Source organism: Amblyomma americanum, chromosome 2, assembly GCF_052857255.1.
Source record: "Amblyomma americanum isolate KBUSLIRL-KWMA chromosome 2, ASM5285725v1, whole genome shotgun sequence".
Taxonomy (NCBI): domain Eukaryota; kingdom Metazoa; phylum Arthropoda; class Arachnida; order Ixodida; family Ixodidae; genus Amblyomma; species Amblyomma americanum.
In genome coordinates this window covers 65619919-65632373 of record NC_135498.1, presented here as the reverse complement: position 1 = coordinate 65632373, position 12455 = coordinate 65619919, and the positions used below count along the sequence as shown (strand labels likewise).

The 12455-nt window shown below is 48.0% G+C and overlaps 1 protein-coding gene across 1 annotated transcript; it reads right to left on the bottom strand.

Annotated features, from left to right (window-relative positions):
• Positions 1-1510: 1510 nt before the first annotated feature.
• LOC144118645 (uncharacterized) lies at positions 1511-11618 on the bottom strand. The gene is made up of 2 exons (XM_077651519.1): positions 11474-11618; positions 1511-3864 (listed from the first exon to the last, which is right to left on the bottom strand). The coding sequence occupies exons 1-2, from the start codon at positions 11530-11532 to the stop codon at positions 1623-1625; spliced, it is 2301 nt and encodes a 766-aa protein (XP_077507645.1). The 5' UTR covers positions 11533-11618; the 3' UTR covers positions 1511-1622.
• Positions 11619-12455: the final 837 nt, after the last annotated feature.

Here is a 12455-nt window from a genome sequence, read left to right as displayed (position 1 = left end):
GCTACACTACGCCAGCCACTTCGCGAGGTCAGCGTGGCTGCGCGCTGAGCCGTGGCACCGCCGCTCCACCAGCTGTGCGCATGTGCGGAGTGATGTTATAGCCCGCAGCTGGTGTGCGTGCCGCGCGCCTTACCGCTGCGCCGACGGCGGAGCAGACGCCGCCCGCCTCGTCAGTTGTGCGCATGCGCGGAGTGACGTCTGAGCAAGCAGCTGGTGCGCGCGCCGCGCACCTACATTACGCTAGCATTTCGAGCTTTCAGTGTGGCGGCGCCGTGGCCACCGTGGCAGCTGCTGGCGGTGCGGCGCTCTGGCATAACCGAGTGGGGGAGGAGTGGAGAGAGGAAGAGTGAATCCACGTCCAGAGACGAAGGTGGAGAAGGAATGCCCAGCGAAACGCAGCGGCGAAAGACTGACTTTGGGTTTGGGCGCTCGGCTACTAAGCTGGAGTACTTGGGTTCGAACCTGCCGCAGCGGCTGCGTTTTTATGGAGGAAAAACGCTAAGGCGCCCGTGTGCTGTGCAATGTCACTGCATGTTAAAGATCCCGAGGGGGTTGAAATTTTTCTAGAGCCCTCCACTACGGCACTTTTCTTCCTTTCTTCTTTCAGTCCCTCCTTTATCCCTTTCCTCACGATGCATTTCCTTTCCCCAACAACCAATTTTCAATTTTTTCATGCAGTCTGGGTGCCACAAAGTTTGAACTTCATAGTCAGCTTCACAGTTTTTCTGAAAATTCGAATTCTTGTGTGAAATGAGATCTGTGCCACTGATTAAAATGCAAACAGTAGCAATCCTACAGTTATAAATTCTTAAACACTGGTGAAGGTTTTCAATTAGACAGCAAGGCAAACCTTGGGGATGCTTCTACGCAGTTGGCAGAGTATGGCGAAAAGACCACGTCGTCTAGATTTCAGTGTACTTAAAATTGATCACACATGTGGAAAACTGCAATTACTGTGAACTTCAGCATTCGATCAAAGGGCACCGCTTGCCTTCTTGTAAGCGATTCTTTGCATGCCATTGTACTGCAAGAAATCCAGTTTTTATTGTCGTTCCTCATGCAATATGTCCGTTGCTGTAATACCGAGTGAAATGCAATCAAGCACTTTAATACAGGATTTATAGCAAAAACCTTTATGATCTTAGTATATCTAAGGCTCAGTATTTATGCAGTGAAGGAAAGAATATACATCACATACTTTTTTTTCCCTTGTAACGAATGGACACCACAATGTGACATTTATTCCTTGCAATATGGAAGGAATTAAACGGGGTGTCAAAGATATCGCACAAAAGGGGGCATCGTCCCCCCTTTTTTACTGCACTGGACGCTCAAATACATGTCCAGAGATAGAATAAATGCAGACCATTCAGAAGGATTCATCTTATACAATGATAATGCAGCTGTTAGTGAAGGATGCCTTGGAATCTGAGACGTGCTTTTGTGTGCGCAGGGCTCAGCCTATTTAGACGGTTCTGAAACGTAAATAAGCAGACAGAAGACACAAACGTGATGAAGTTAAAGGCAGCATGAAAATTTTATTTAGTGCAATCAACATGGAGTTGTCCAATCGATGCTACAGACTGTCATTGACAAAATCATAATTGGTTATCCTCATTTAATTATCTCTCTTCTGATTGGCTGCCCTCCTCTGACTCGCTTCCTTCCTCTGACTCGCTGCCTTCCTCTGACTGGCTGCCTTCTTCCGACTGGCTGCCTTCTTCCGACTGGCTGCCTTCTTCTGACTGGCTGCCCTCCTCTGACTGACTTCCTTCTGACTGGCTGCCTTCTTCGGACTGGCTGCCCTCCTCGGACTGACTTCCTTCCTCCGATTGGCTACCTGCCTCTGACTGGCTGCCCTCTTCCGACTGGCTGCCTTCTTCCGACTGGCTGCCCTCTTCCGACTGGCTGCTCGCTTCCGACTGGCTGCCCTCTTCTGACCGGCTTCCTTCTTCGGACCCGCTGCCTTCTTCCGACCCGCTGCCTTCTTCCGACTGGCTGCCCTCCTCCGACTGGCTGCCTTCCTCCGACTGGCTGCCTTCTTCTGACTGGCTGCCCTCCTCTGACTGACTTCCTTCCTCCGATTGGCTTCCTTCTGACTGGCTGCCCTCCTCTGACTGACTACCTTCCTCTGACTGGCTGCCCTCCTCTGACTGACTTCTTTCCTCCGATTGGCTACCTTCTTCTGAATGGCTGCCCTCTTCCGATTCGCTGCTTTCTTCCGACTGGCTGCCCTCTTCCGATTCGCTGCCTTCTTCCGACTGGCTGCCCTCTTCCGACTGGCTGCCTTCCTCCGATTGGCTGCCCTCTTCCGATCCGCTTCCCTCTTCCGATTGGCTGCCTTCTTCCGACTGGCTGCCTTCTTCAGACTGGCTGCCTTCTTCTGACTGACTTCCATCCTCTGACTGACTTCCTTCCTCCGATTGGCTACCCTCTTCCGACTGGCTGCCCTCTTCCGACTGGCTGCCCTCCTCTGACTGGCTGCCTTCTTCCGATCCACTTCCCTCTTCCGATTGGCTGCCTTCTTCCGACTGGCTGCCTTCCTCCGACTGGCTGCCTTCCTCAGACCGGCTGCCCTCTTCCGATCCACTTCCCTCTTCCGATTGGCTGCCTTCTTCCGACTGGCTGCCTTCCTCCGACTGGCTGCCCTCCTCTGACTGACTTCCTTCCTCCGATTGGCCGCTTTCTTCCGGATGGCTGTTCTCCTCTGACTGGCTGCCCTCTTCCGACTGGCTGCCTTCCTCCGACTGGCTGCCTTCTTCCGATCCACTTCCCTCTTCCGATTGGCTGCCTTCTTCTGACTGGCTGCCCTTCTCCGACTGGCTGCCTTCCTCCGACTGGCTGCCCTCTTCAGACCGGCTGCCGTCTTCCGATCCGCTTCCCTCTTCTGATTGGCTGCCTTCTTCCGACTGGCTGCCTTCCTCCGACTGGCTGCCTTCTTCTGACTGGCTGCCCTCCTCTGACTGACTTCCTTCCTCCGATTGGCTGTCTTCTTCCGACTGGCTGCCCTCCTCCGATTGGCTGCCCTCTTCAGACCGGCTGCCCTCTTCCGATTGGCTGCCTTCTTCCGACTGGCTGCCTTCTTCAGACTGGCTGCCTTCTTCTGACTGGCTGCTATCCTCTGAGTGACTTCCTTCCTCCGATTGGCTACCTTCCTCTGACTGGCTGCCCTCTTCCGACTGGCTGCCTTCCTCCGACTGGCTGCCCTCCTCTGACTGGCTGCCTTCTTCCGATCCACTTCCCTCTTCCGATTGGCTGCCCTCCTCCGACTGGCTGCCTTCCTCCGATCCGCTTCCCTCTTCCGATTGGCTGCCTTCTTCCGACTGGCTGCTTTCCTCCGACTGGCTGCCTTCTTCTGACTGGCTGCCCTCCTCTGACTGACTTCCTTCCTCCGATTGGCTACCTTCTTCTGACTGACTTCCTTCCTCCGATTGGCTACCTTCCTCTGACTGGCTGCCCTCTTCCGACTGGCTGCCTTCCTCCGACTGGCTGCCTTCTTCCGATCCACTTCCCTCTTCCGATTGGCTGCCTTCTTCCGACTGACTGCCTTCATGAGACTGGCTGCCCTCCTCGGACTGACTTCCTTCCTCTGATTGGCTACCTTCCTCTGACTGGCTGCCTTCTTCCGACTGACTGCCCTCTTCCGACTGGCTGCCTTCTTCCGACTGGCTGCCCTCTTCCGACTGACTGCCTTCTTCCGACTGGCTGCCCTCTTCTGATTTGCTGCCGATATTGCTTTCGTATGAATCCTCTTCGTAGCTCACATCTCTTTCAGTCAGAGATGGGCGAACATCTGCTTCTTGCAGTGGTCTGGCAGCATCTTCATTATGAGTTACGGATGCAATAGGCGCTGCGAAGGTAATGCTAAATAGAGGAAAGTTGAGAGGATGTAATTAAAACCACTGCAAGAGCCTCAGAATACACATTACCTCTTCAAGAAATAATAGACAGACATTTTTGTAATAGACAGATTATTGTAAGCTGGACAAAACATTGGTTAGTTTATCTTGATTATCGTTGCTGCCCTTAAACCCGCTGAAGGTGGGGCAGTAGTGGTTTTTCACTCTCACAGAACCAATTATGAAATGGAGTTTTTTTTGTCAATCACTTCAAATATAATTCCATTTTTTTAATGCAAGTTGCATTGCAATCCCTCTGTTTATAACATGTATGGGTTTATTATTATTATTATTATTATTATTATTATTATTATTATTATTATTATTATTTACAAATACTGCGGCCTGAAGGAGACCAAGCAGGTGAGTGTGTCGTGCATTTTCTTCCGATTAACATCAATTATACATATGCTCTTGCGTTTAACATGTGAAAGATAACAAAAGTGAACAAGCACGCATTTCAGTTTTGTAGAATGATCTTCACATACTCTCCACAGAAATGAACTTGCATACGCCACCCGTCAGAATAATGATAACCTGATGAAAGTACGGAAGAAACGGCACAGAATGTTACTACGCAAAATACAGCAGCGGCTGGTCAAAATTGTCAGTGGAAAAAGTTTGAGAGGGGAGATCATTCCACTGACTAACTGTATGAGGAAAAAAAAATTTATACAAGTTAGTGCGGGCATGGAAAGGCAGAAAATTGTGAGCGTGACGGTGCCTTGACGCGCATGGTAGGTAACATTGAATGTATGGCCGTCCGCTAAATTCCAGCTACTTATCATACGTCGCGAAAAGAAATTTAAGTCGTGCTATAGTTCTTCGCGATTCTAAGGCAGGGATACGGTTTTCAGCCATGAGTTGTGACGGGGAATCAATGGGCCTGAACTTGTTGAAAATTAACCTCACTGCTCGCCTCTGAACCATTTCAAGTTTGTTTATGCTTAAGATGAAAGGGATCCCATACTATGGCTGCATACCCTAATTTCGGCAATATGTAAGTTCTGTAGGCTAGCAGTTTTAAATCAGGAGGTGCTGTTTTCAGCTTATGACGCAGAAAGCCGAGTTTTCGAGAGACAGATGCGTAAATGTTATCAATGCGTTTGGACAATGAAAGAGCGTTTGTAAACGTAACGCCTAGGTATTTGTGTTCTGTGACTTCCTTTATTTGAGTATTATTGATCCAATATGAAGATGAAATTGGTTGTTTTTTGTTCGTGACGCGAAGTAAGACCGTTTTTTCAGTGTTTAAGGTCATAGACCAAGCCGTGCACCATTAATTTTGTATTGATCTGGCATTTACGTTGGGAAGGAATGCAGTTTAAGAGGAAATAGTTCACGTTGTAATTGTGGCAGTCGAAGCTATTTTTAGGTGGCTGGCCTGGAAAGCTACTAAACAGGGCACACAAACTGTAGCACAATGCATATAGACTACGCAGGTGGGCGCATATTATCAACTGACCTTTTGAAAAAGTGAAACTGTATGGGATAAGTAGTAGAGACATGGTCACACTGAGATTGATATTGCTACCGAACACAAACACGTGAATACAACATCACACGGTATCCTTCTTCATTATTTAAAGTTCTTTGGCGCTGAGCGTTGCAAATGGGGCGCTGACGCACACACTGTAACATACTGATACTATGTAGAAAACTAATTTCCACTCCAATGTTCTGACGTTTTGAGAGAGGCATAATTAATACTGACAAATTACGGATGACAAGAGCAGCTCGAGCAATATTTAGCCAGAATTTTTAACTAATGGGTATTTTTCATGCGTATTGTTCTTTAATCATCGTTCACGGATTGCCCAATATGCCTGACATACGCGTGGTCACAATATTGCGCAGCATTATGTATATGTTTTTCCATGCACTCAACAAATTTACATGCGGCACGTTAATCACGACAGTGTGATGATTAACACCTTATCGACGCTCTGTGTTGCACAAAAAGCTGCTTTCGTGCTGTGGAAAAACGATTCCCTTCTGCTTACCGATCCCCGTACCGCAGCCTGACACACGTGCGAAAAGCTGGGAGTTTTCTGATCGGAAGGTTGCAAGAAATCTCTTTTCTACTCAGGGAGGCGGACTGAATCATTCAGTGAACACATTCCATTTGCAGAGAGCGCAAAGCCCTCGCTTGCCAGTCAACACCACAATTGTAGTCTCGGTTAATCTCTATGAACAAAGGAAGGCGCGTTTCAGGCTGATAAGCATGTCATATAAACCAGCTGCCTCGAGGGCATCATAACTACGGGCGTGTTGAGTGAGCAGGTGCACCTAATGAGGCCCGGTGCCAAAGATGTATTTGAGAAAGCGTGAGGGAAATTTGGCCGCTGGGGCTGTTTCTGCTAGCCTTCCACCCTCGACATACGGCCCACGCCGTCACACAGTTTTAACGCGGTAGCGTGAAGGGTCCCGATCAGCGAAGAAGCCGGCTTCCTAGTTGGCATTGGCGTGTCAAGAAAATAGGGATTGGTCAAGAGGGTCGTTCCATCACACGACTTCGCGCGGGTAATTTAAACACCCTACAACGATTGAAAGAAAAATGGTCGAGGTGGGACTCCAACCATTGCCCCTTGGGTCGTAGACCGGACGCGCTACCCCTCGATCACTGAGAAACGCTCGTTCGACTTGGTTAAAGGGAGGCTTGTGTTTCTTGTGATAAAGTAAAAATAAAGACAAAGGTAAAATGAAAATTTAAAAAGTAAGAAAATAAAACAAAATAGAGAACGGTGTCCGTGCCTGCAGAGTGATACGTAAAGAGGACGCCATGCCGCTTAAGGGACCAATTAACGCTGTCGCGTCATACTATAAAGGCGGAGCTTAATGTCCCCTCAATTTCGCTTCCGCATCGCGCCGATGGATGGCGCCTCTGTGTTCGCGGCAGAGTTGTGCGCCGCCGTCAATCGAATTACGTAACGGCGGGCGCTCGCCCTGCTCCACATGTGACCCCGACGGCGCGTGGCAGGTGGGTGTGGAGTACAGCCAGCTCTATGCGGGATGAGGCAGACAGCATCGCAGTGAAGGCGAAGTGCTGCCCTAGCTGCGCTGAACGAGACGGTGGAGGCGGAGTCGCCGAGCGGATTAGGAAAAACACGGGAGAGCTACGGGTAACGGGACTATTTCTACTCGACTCTGGTGAGGGTGCAGCACAGCAGAGGTTCATACCGATGGACCAACCGATGGTGCGCGTGCCGTTTTGAGGATCCCCTGCTCGCACTCACTTTCGCACTTTACGCAGCCTATAGGGTATACATTAGACAATTTTCGTATCTCGGCCCTGACGGTCGCCAACTTTTAATTACCATTATGCCGTGGCGCAGGCGGCGGTTGCATTACTTAATGCGTGCCACTATCCGGGGCGATTGGTAAATAGAGGTGAAGAAGTGGGGTTTGGGTTCTTGCATTTCAGTGAATTTGACTCCGACATCAGGGAAGCAACCATGCCTGGGCCGTACGCGCGTGTTCTCGCTCCCGCCACGCGAGAATGTATTCTCATGAACGCGCCTTATATTCGCCCTTAAGGCGCCATTTCTCGTTCCCAATGGGCGAGCAGCTCCTAACTTCCCTTTGTCGTGAGTCGAGGATCTTCTATTTTTATGGACGGACCGCATGTTGATTACAAGAAAAAATAGATTCTGTTCGTGTGAGGGATATCTCGTAAGATCTCCTAGGGATGCCACATTCCTTTGCCTACTGCCCAAACTGATCGAAGTGATGCGTCCACATTGCCATTCGGTTGGCCAAATCGCAATTCACGTCTCCTACATATATACCTAAGGTCTGAACGTCTATCCGGCAGAACTCAGTTTGCCAGCCGCCGCGGTGGCTCAGTGGATATGGTGCTCTGCTGTCGAACCGAAAGACACGGGTTCGATCCCGGCCGCGGCGGTCGCATTTCGATGGAGGCGAAATGCTTTATGATTTATGAGGGTTTAACGTCCCAAAGCGACTCAGGCTATGACGGACCTCAGGTGGTAGACTTTATCCAGAGCCCTCCACTACTGCGTTCCTCATAGCCTGAGTCGCTTTGGGGCGTTAAACACTATAAAACCAAGCCAAACACACGCTTAACCCTTCTGGGTTGCTACGAGCTATGAAGCGCTGGAATGCTCTTTCAGAGCACATTGCTAACATGCGCTACCCAATGAAATATACAGAAAAGTTCAGCGCTTTCTTGCACTCGTGATGCGTCACCGTATAAATGTTTCATCATGTGCTAGGTGATTTAAATGCATTGCCACTAACCATTGTATAATGTTCTGATCTTTTTGTGTCACTATATTTTCTTATGCGCTTTGCTATTTCTTGGGAGTTCAAATGGCATAATATTGTTTATTCTTGCATTCTGAGGTCTCGCACTATATGTTTCAAGTTTCGGACTTATGAGGTATATGACTACATAAAAAATGAATAAAAATCCACAGGCGGTCATACGGGGCGATGCGACCAGATACGCCAAATCTGGATTTGGACTTTGGTTGTTTCACGTTTAACTTTGATCTCCTTCCCACTGCGCCTTTGAATTTTCCTGCTCTCACCAGCCTCTGGTGGGAGGAAGCTCCTGGAGGGTTGAGGTGGGTGGGTGAAGCTTTTGAATGTGGAGGTGGACAGAGGCTTGTAGGTGGGAGATGAATTTTTACCTGTGGGCACCCGGACGTATACTGACAGGCAGGATGCTTCCTCCAATGGGTGGAGGCTTCACACATACACACGTGCACACCCACACGGATATTTGGGGAAATTGGAATATACTGCTAATGCATTTAAGCAAATAAATAAACGCACACTTTTATTTGCTCAAACGGCTACGGCGCACAGCCTCTCATATTTGAAACCCATTCGTGAACCCATATGTGAACTGTGTATGGCTTAAATTCGCGTTCCTGCAGCTATGAGCATTTCACGCTGAAAAGAAGGAAACTTGCCACCTGACATATTGCGTAAGTTTCTAATTCATCGACGAATATTTGAAAAAGCTAGCTCCCAGAAGAGGTATTTTAGACGGATGCCGGCGCTGTAGCAACATCAGTAAAGCTAGGAAAGCTGCAATAAATGATGTGCCTGATAACTAAGCGGAAATTTTCCTTAAAGAGGTTTCATTGAGACTTTTGTTTTCAGTTTGCACTCTCTTATCGACATTACTGTTTGGAGAACTGGAGAGCAGTTTCTTTTCAGATGATACTTTGATGGCCAGGACATTTCTGTGGAGCAACTCAAGCACGACTGCTTACTATGCTAGGAGGCCCCTACACCCCTCTCTCACCCATACTTTTATAAGCAGAATGGCGTAGCAGTGACCTGAGAAAATTTCCTGTGCTCCAGTTAACTAGCGCAAGCAGTGGATCATGTGTGGCAGATTACTAAAGCTAGGGGCTCGTAAAAATCATGCTGAAAAGCCCCCGATATTGCCGAATTTGAAGCATCACCTGTCGGCAGAAGGTTGCATCTGTACTGGAGCTGAGCCGGCTAGAAAAGGCTATAAAGCTTCTCACTGATACTTTAAAATGGGCAATCTTCAAAGCGGTTATGTGATAAACATGTGTGATGGGATAAAAAATATACGATTATATTCAATGACCATTTCGGTTCAGGTTTATGGGGGTTTAACGTCCCAAAGCAACTCAGGCCATGAGGGACGCCGTAGTGAAGGGCTCCGGAAATTTCGACCACCTGGGGTTCTTTAACGTGCACTGACATCGCGCAGTACACGGGCCTCTAGAATTTCGCCTCCATCGAAATTCGACCTCCGCGGCCAGGATCGAACCCGCGTATTTCGGTCCAGCAGCCGAGTACCATAACCACTCAGCCACCGCGGCGGCTCAATGTCAATTTCAATTAAAGTCAATTCGAAGAGGAGGGTGACGAAGAGGGTAAGATGTTGTGCAGTCCTAGAACACAGTAGGTCCTGCGATTGAGCTGAGCGTTACTCTGTGCGCATTCTATGATGTGCACTGAAAGTACTGCGTATTTACCGATTTACTACGATGGAAGTGTGATAAGCTAGCGGCCTTGTCTGAATATGAAGCGCGCTAGAAGCGGCAGTGGGGTATAACTGCCTAAAAGTGAGGTTAGTTAAATTTTGACGTGGTTAGACGAACTAGCTGAGCATTAGGAGTATCAACTTGATCAAAACGCTGGTTAGCATGGTCGGGGCCTGCCGTGACATGCAGAATAGGGCGAATAGGAATGATTTCGAAAAGTCTGAACCAACACCACTTAGCAAGCGTTAACTGCCGTGGATTACTTGCAGAGAGCAAATTTGAACTGGATTTTTGTGTGCTTTGTAATTATTTTCTCATATTAGGTCTCATTTGCTCTTTAGCGCCTAGTGGCGTTCACGTGTGATATCGCTCGCTATGCAGCACACTGGCTGTGCAGTTTCTGATGTGGACCAGAAAAAAATTACAAGTGCCACGAATTTTTTCACTGCTTGGTAAGACAGGTTTGAACATTCGCATGAGCGTGCTGCAGGTCAAGGAGTGTAATCTCTTTAGGCCAACAGGCTAGGTGAAGTGCTATTGAAATCAGTGCCAGGTATTGATGCTGTACAAGAGCTGATACGTCTCTTCATGGCGAGCTTTTTAAATATCTGTACCAAGTGTTCCGTGTAATCTAGGCGCCTCGTGTTAACATATATGTTTTTGAAATTACGTTTCTCTTCTTATTCGTAACATTTTTAACAGCGCTAGCAGATGCGCTCCCGTGATCATTAACTTCTGCCAGATTAAGTGCGCTGCAAGATGAAGACCTGTTTTATGGTCGCCAGTCAGCCCTTTCCACGGAAGCCAAGGCCACTGTATCCTAAGCAAATTTCCTAATCCCAGCTTAATGCCGCCTTCTACCACTGCCTACGCTTCATTTTACTTGGTAGTTACGATGTTACCCACAAGGATGCACGCTGGTTCGACGTCCCATTAAATGTCTTGTTTAAGTCCTTTCCCTCGTCTTGATATAAGCTGGCATACCGTTATTTCACTTTTGTTCTCTAACCTGCCAAGTTACATTTGTACCCCTTAGAATTAACCTTATCTAATCCTGCTTTCCATTGCTCGCTGCGCTGTCGTCATCGTTAGTGCCTAAGCTTCCAGCCCTTAGGGGAAGACTCGCGGTTGTACTGTGACCGAATCTGTGACTGAAATGTGTTATTCGTTGACGATAATACAGTACGCCCAGTGAGTGCACTCCTGTTTACTTAGCACTTGTTTGAACCTTCCCGGTCTGTTCTTGCAGATTGAAAAAAGGAAATGTATATAACAGTTGCGCAAACGATGTCCATATGGATCACCAGAAACCTCCTTTTGCTGACACTCTCTGAAATTGAATGGCCAAAGGGACAGTCATCTCTTGCGCCTCTAACACTACGAATAAAATCCGCTCTGGCACATCTTCTTACTTCTTCCACCCTAATCGACTTTTCCATCTCATTAACCCGAGGAGAGAGAGAGAGAGAGAGAGAGAGAGCGATCTTTGTAAACCCTATTACGTCCAATTTAAATGCTGCTAAACATTCCTCGAGAAAGCCTCACAAGAAGAAGCGTAAAGCGAAATTACAGCCGCACCTTATACAAACCGCGGCAGTAAGCAATCCCAGGAGTGGGTGGAAGTTGGCCATCCTCATTCTTGGATCTTCAAGCCTGCTGTCCAAGAAGATGATGTCTCTGCTGGCCGTCTAGTCACCGCCGATCATATGGTGCGCTTTTCATGCGTTACAAGAGCAAAAAAGCTAACAAGAAACATTTAGCCTCAAATGCAAAGTTTTTGCAGAAGGTCTGCGAGGCAACCTTTCGACTCCGGCCTGTGATCGCTCACGTTATGGCGAGCCACGGTTCGTGTTCTACGTCACACGCAGCTGGTGCGTTGCCTTATGAAGCTGGGGTCAGACTTTTTTGATAGGACTAGGCCGCGGGCAAATATGGTGGTAGGTCGTAGTCTTGACCTAATGTAAGGATCTGCAGGAGCAAAGCCCTCTGGAACAAGGGCCAGAGAAAGACCACCATGACTTTCCAACGCGATTCAGAAAGAAAAACCTTTTAGTGCTTGTTAGTGCATGTTTAGCCTAATATGAGCACATTGCTTAAGTGCTATAATTTTCTTCAGATTATTTTCATGATTTATTGTGCGCGGAATATAATGAGCATAAAGCCGCCTACTGCATTTACCATACAAAGGCTGCTTGGGCCCACACCGCACAAGTAGTAGCGTAAGCAGCCTGGATAATTCAATAAGCAGTAACCTGTTCTCCGCGTTACAAGCTCCACACAAGTACTCTTATACTGCTAATTATCTCTGCTAAGCTAGAGTGAACACGATCGAGTTCGTTTTCTAGTGCTCGCCGAAGAGTTTGTCTTCATGTTATCCGTATCATTATTGCTGCTTCTTCGCTTCGTTTTCTCATTTTAATGCGAAGGGTTTTTTTAGCCTCCAGGCTTCAGCTCCGTAAATGACAACTGGCAAGGCCCAACTGTTGCACGTTTTTATTGGGGGGTATTGATAATTTTCCATTCATAATATGAGAGATCCTGCCAAGAAAGCCAATTCAAA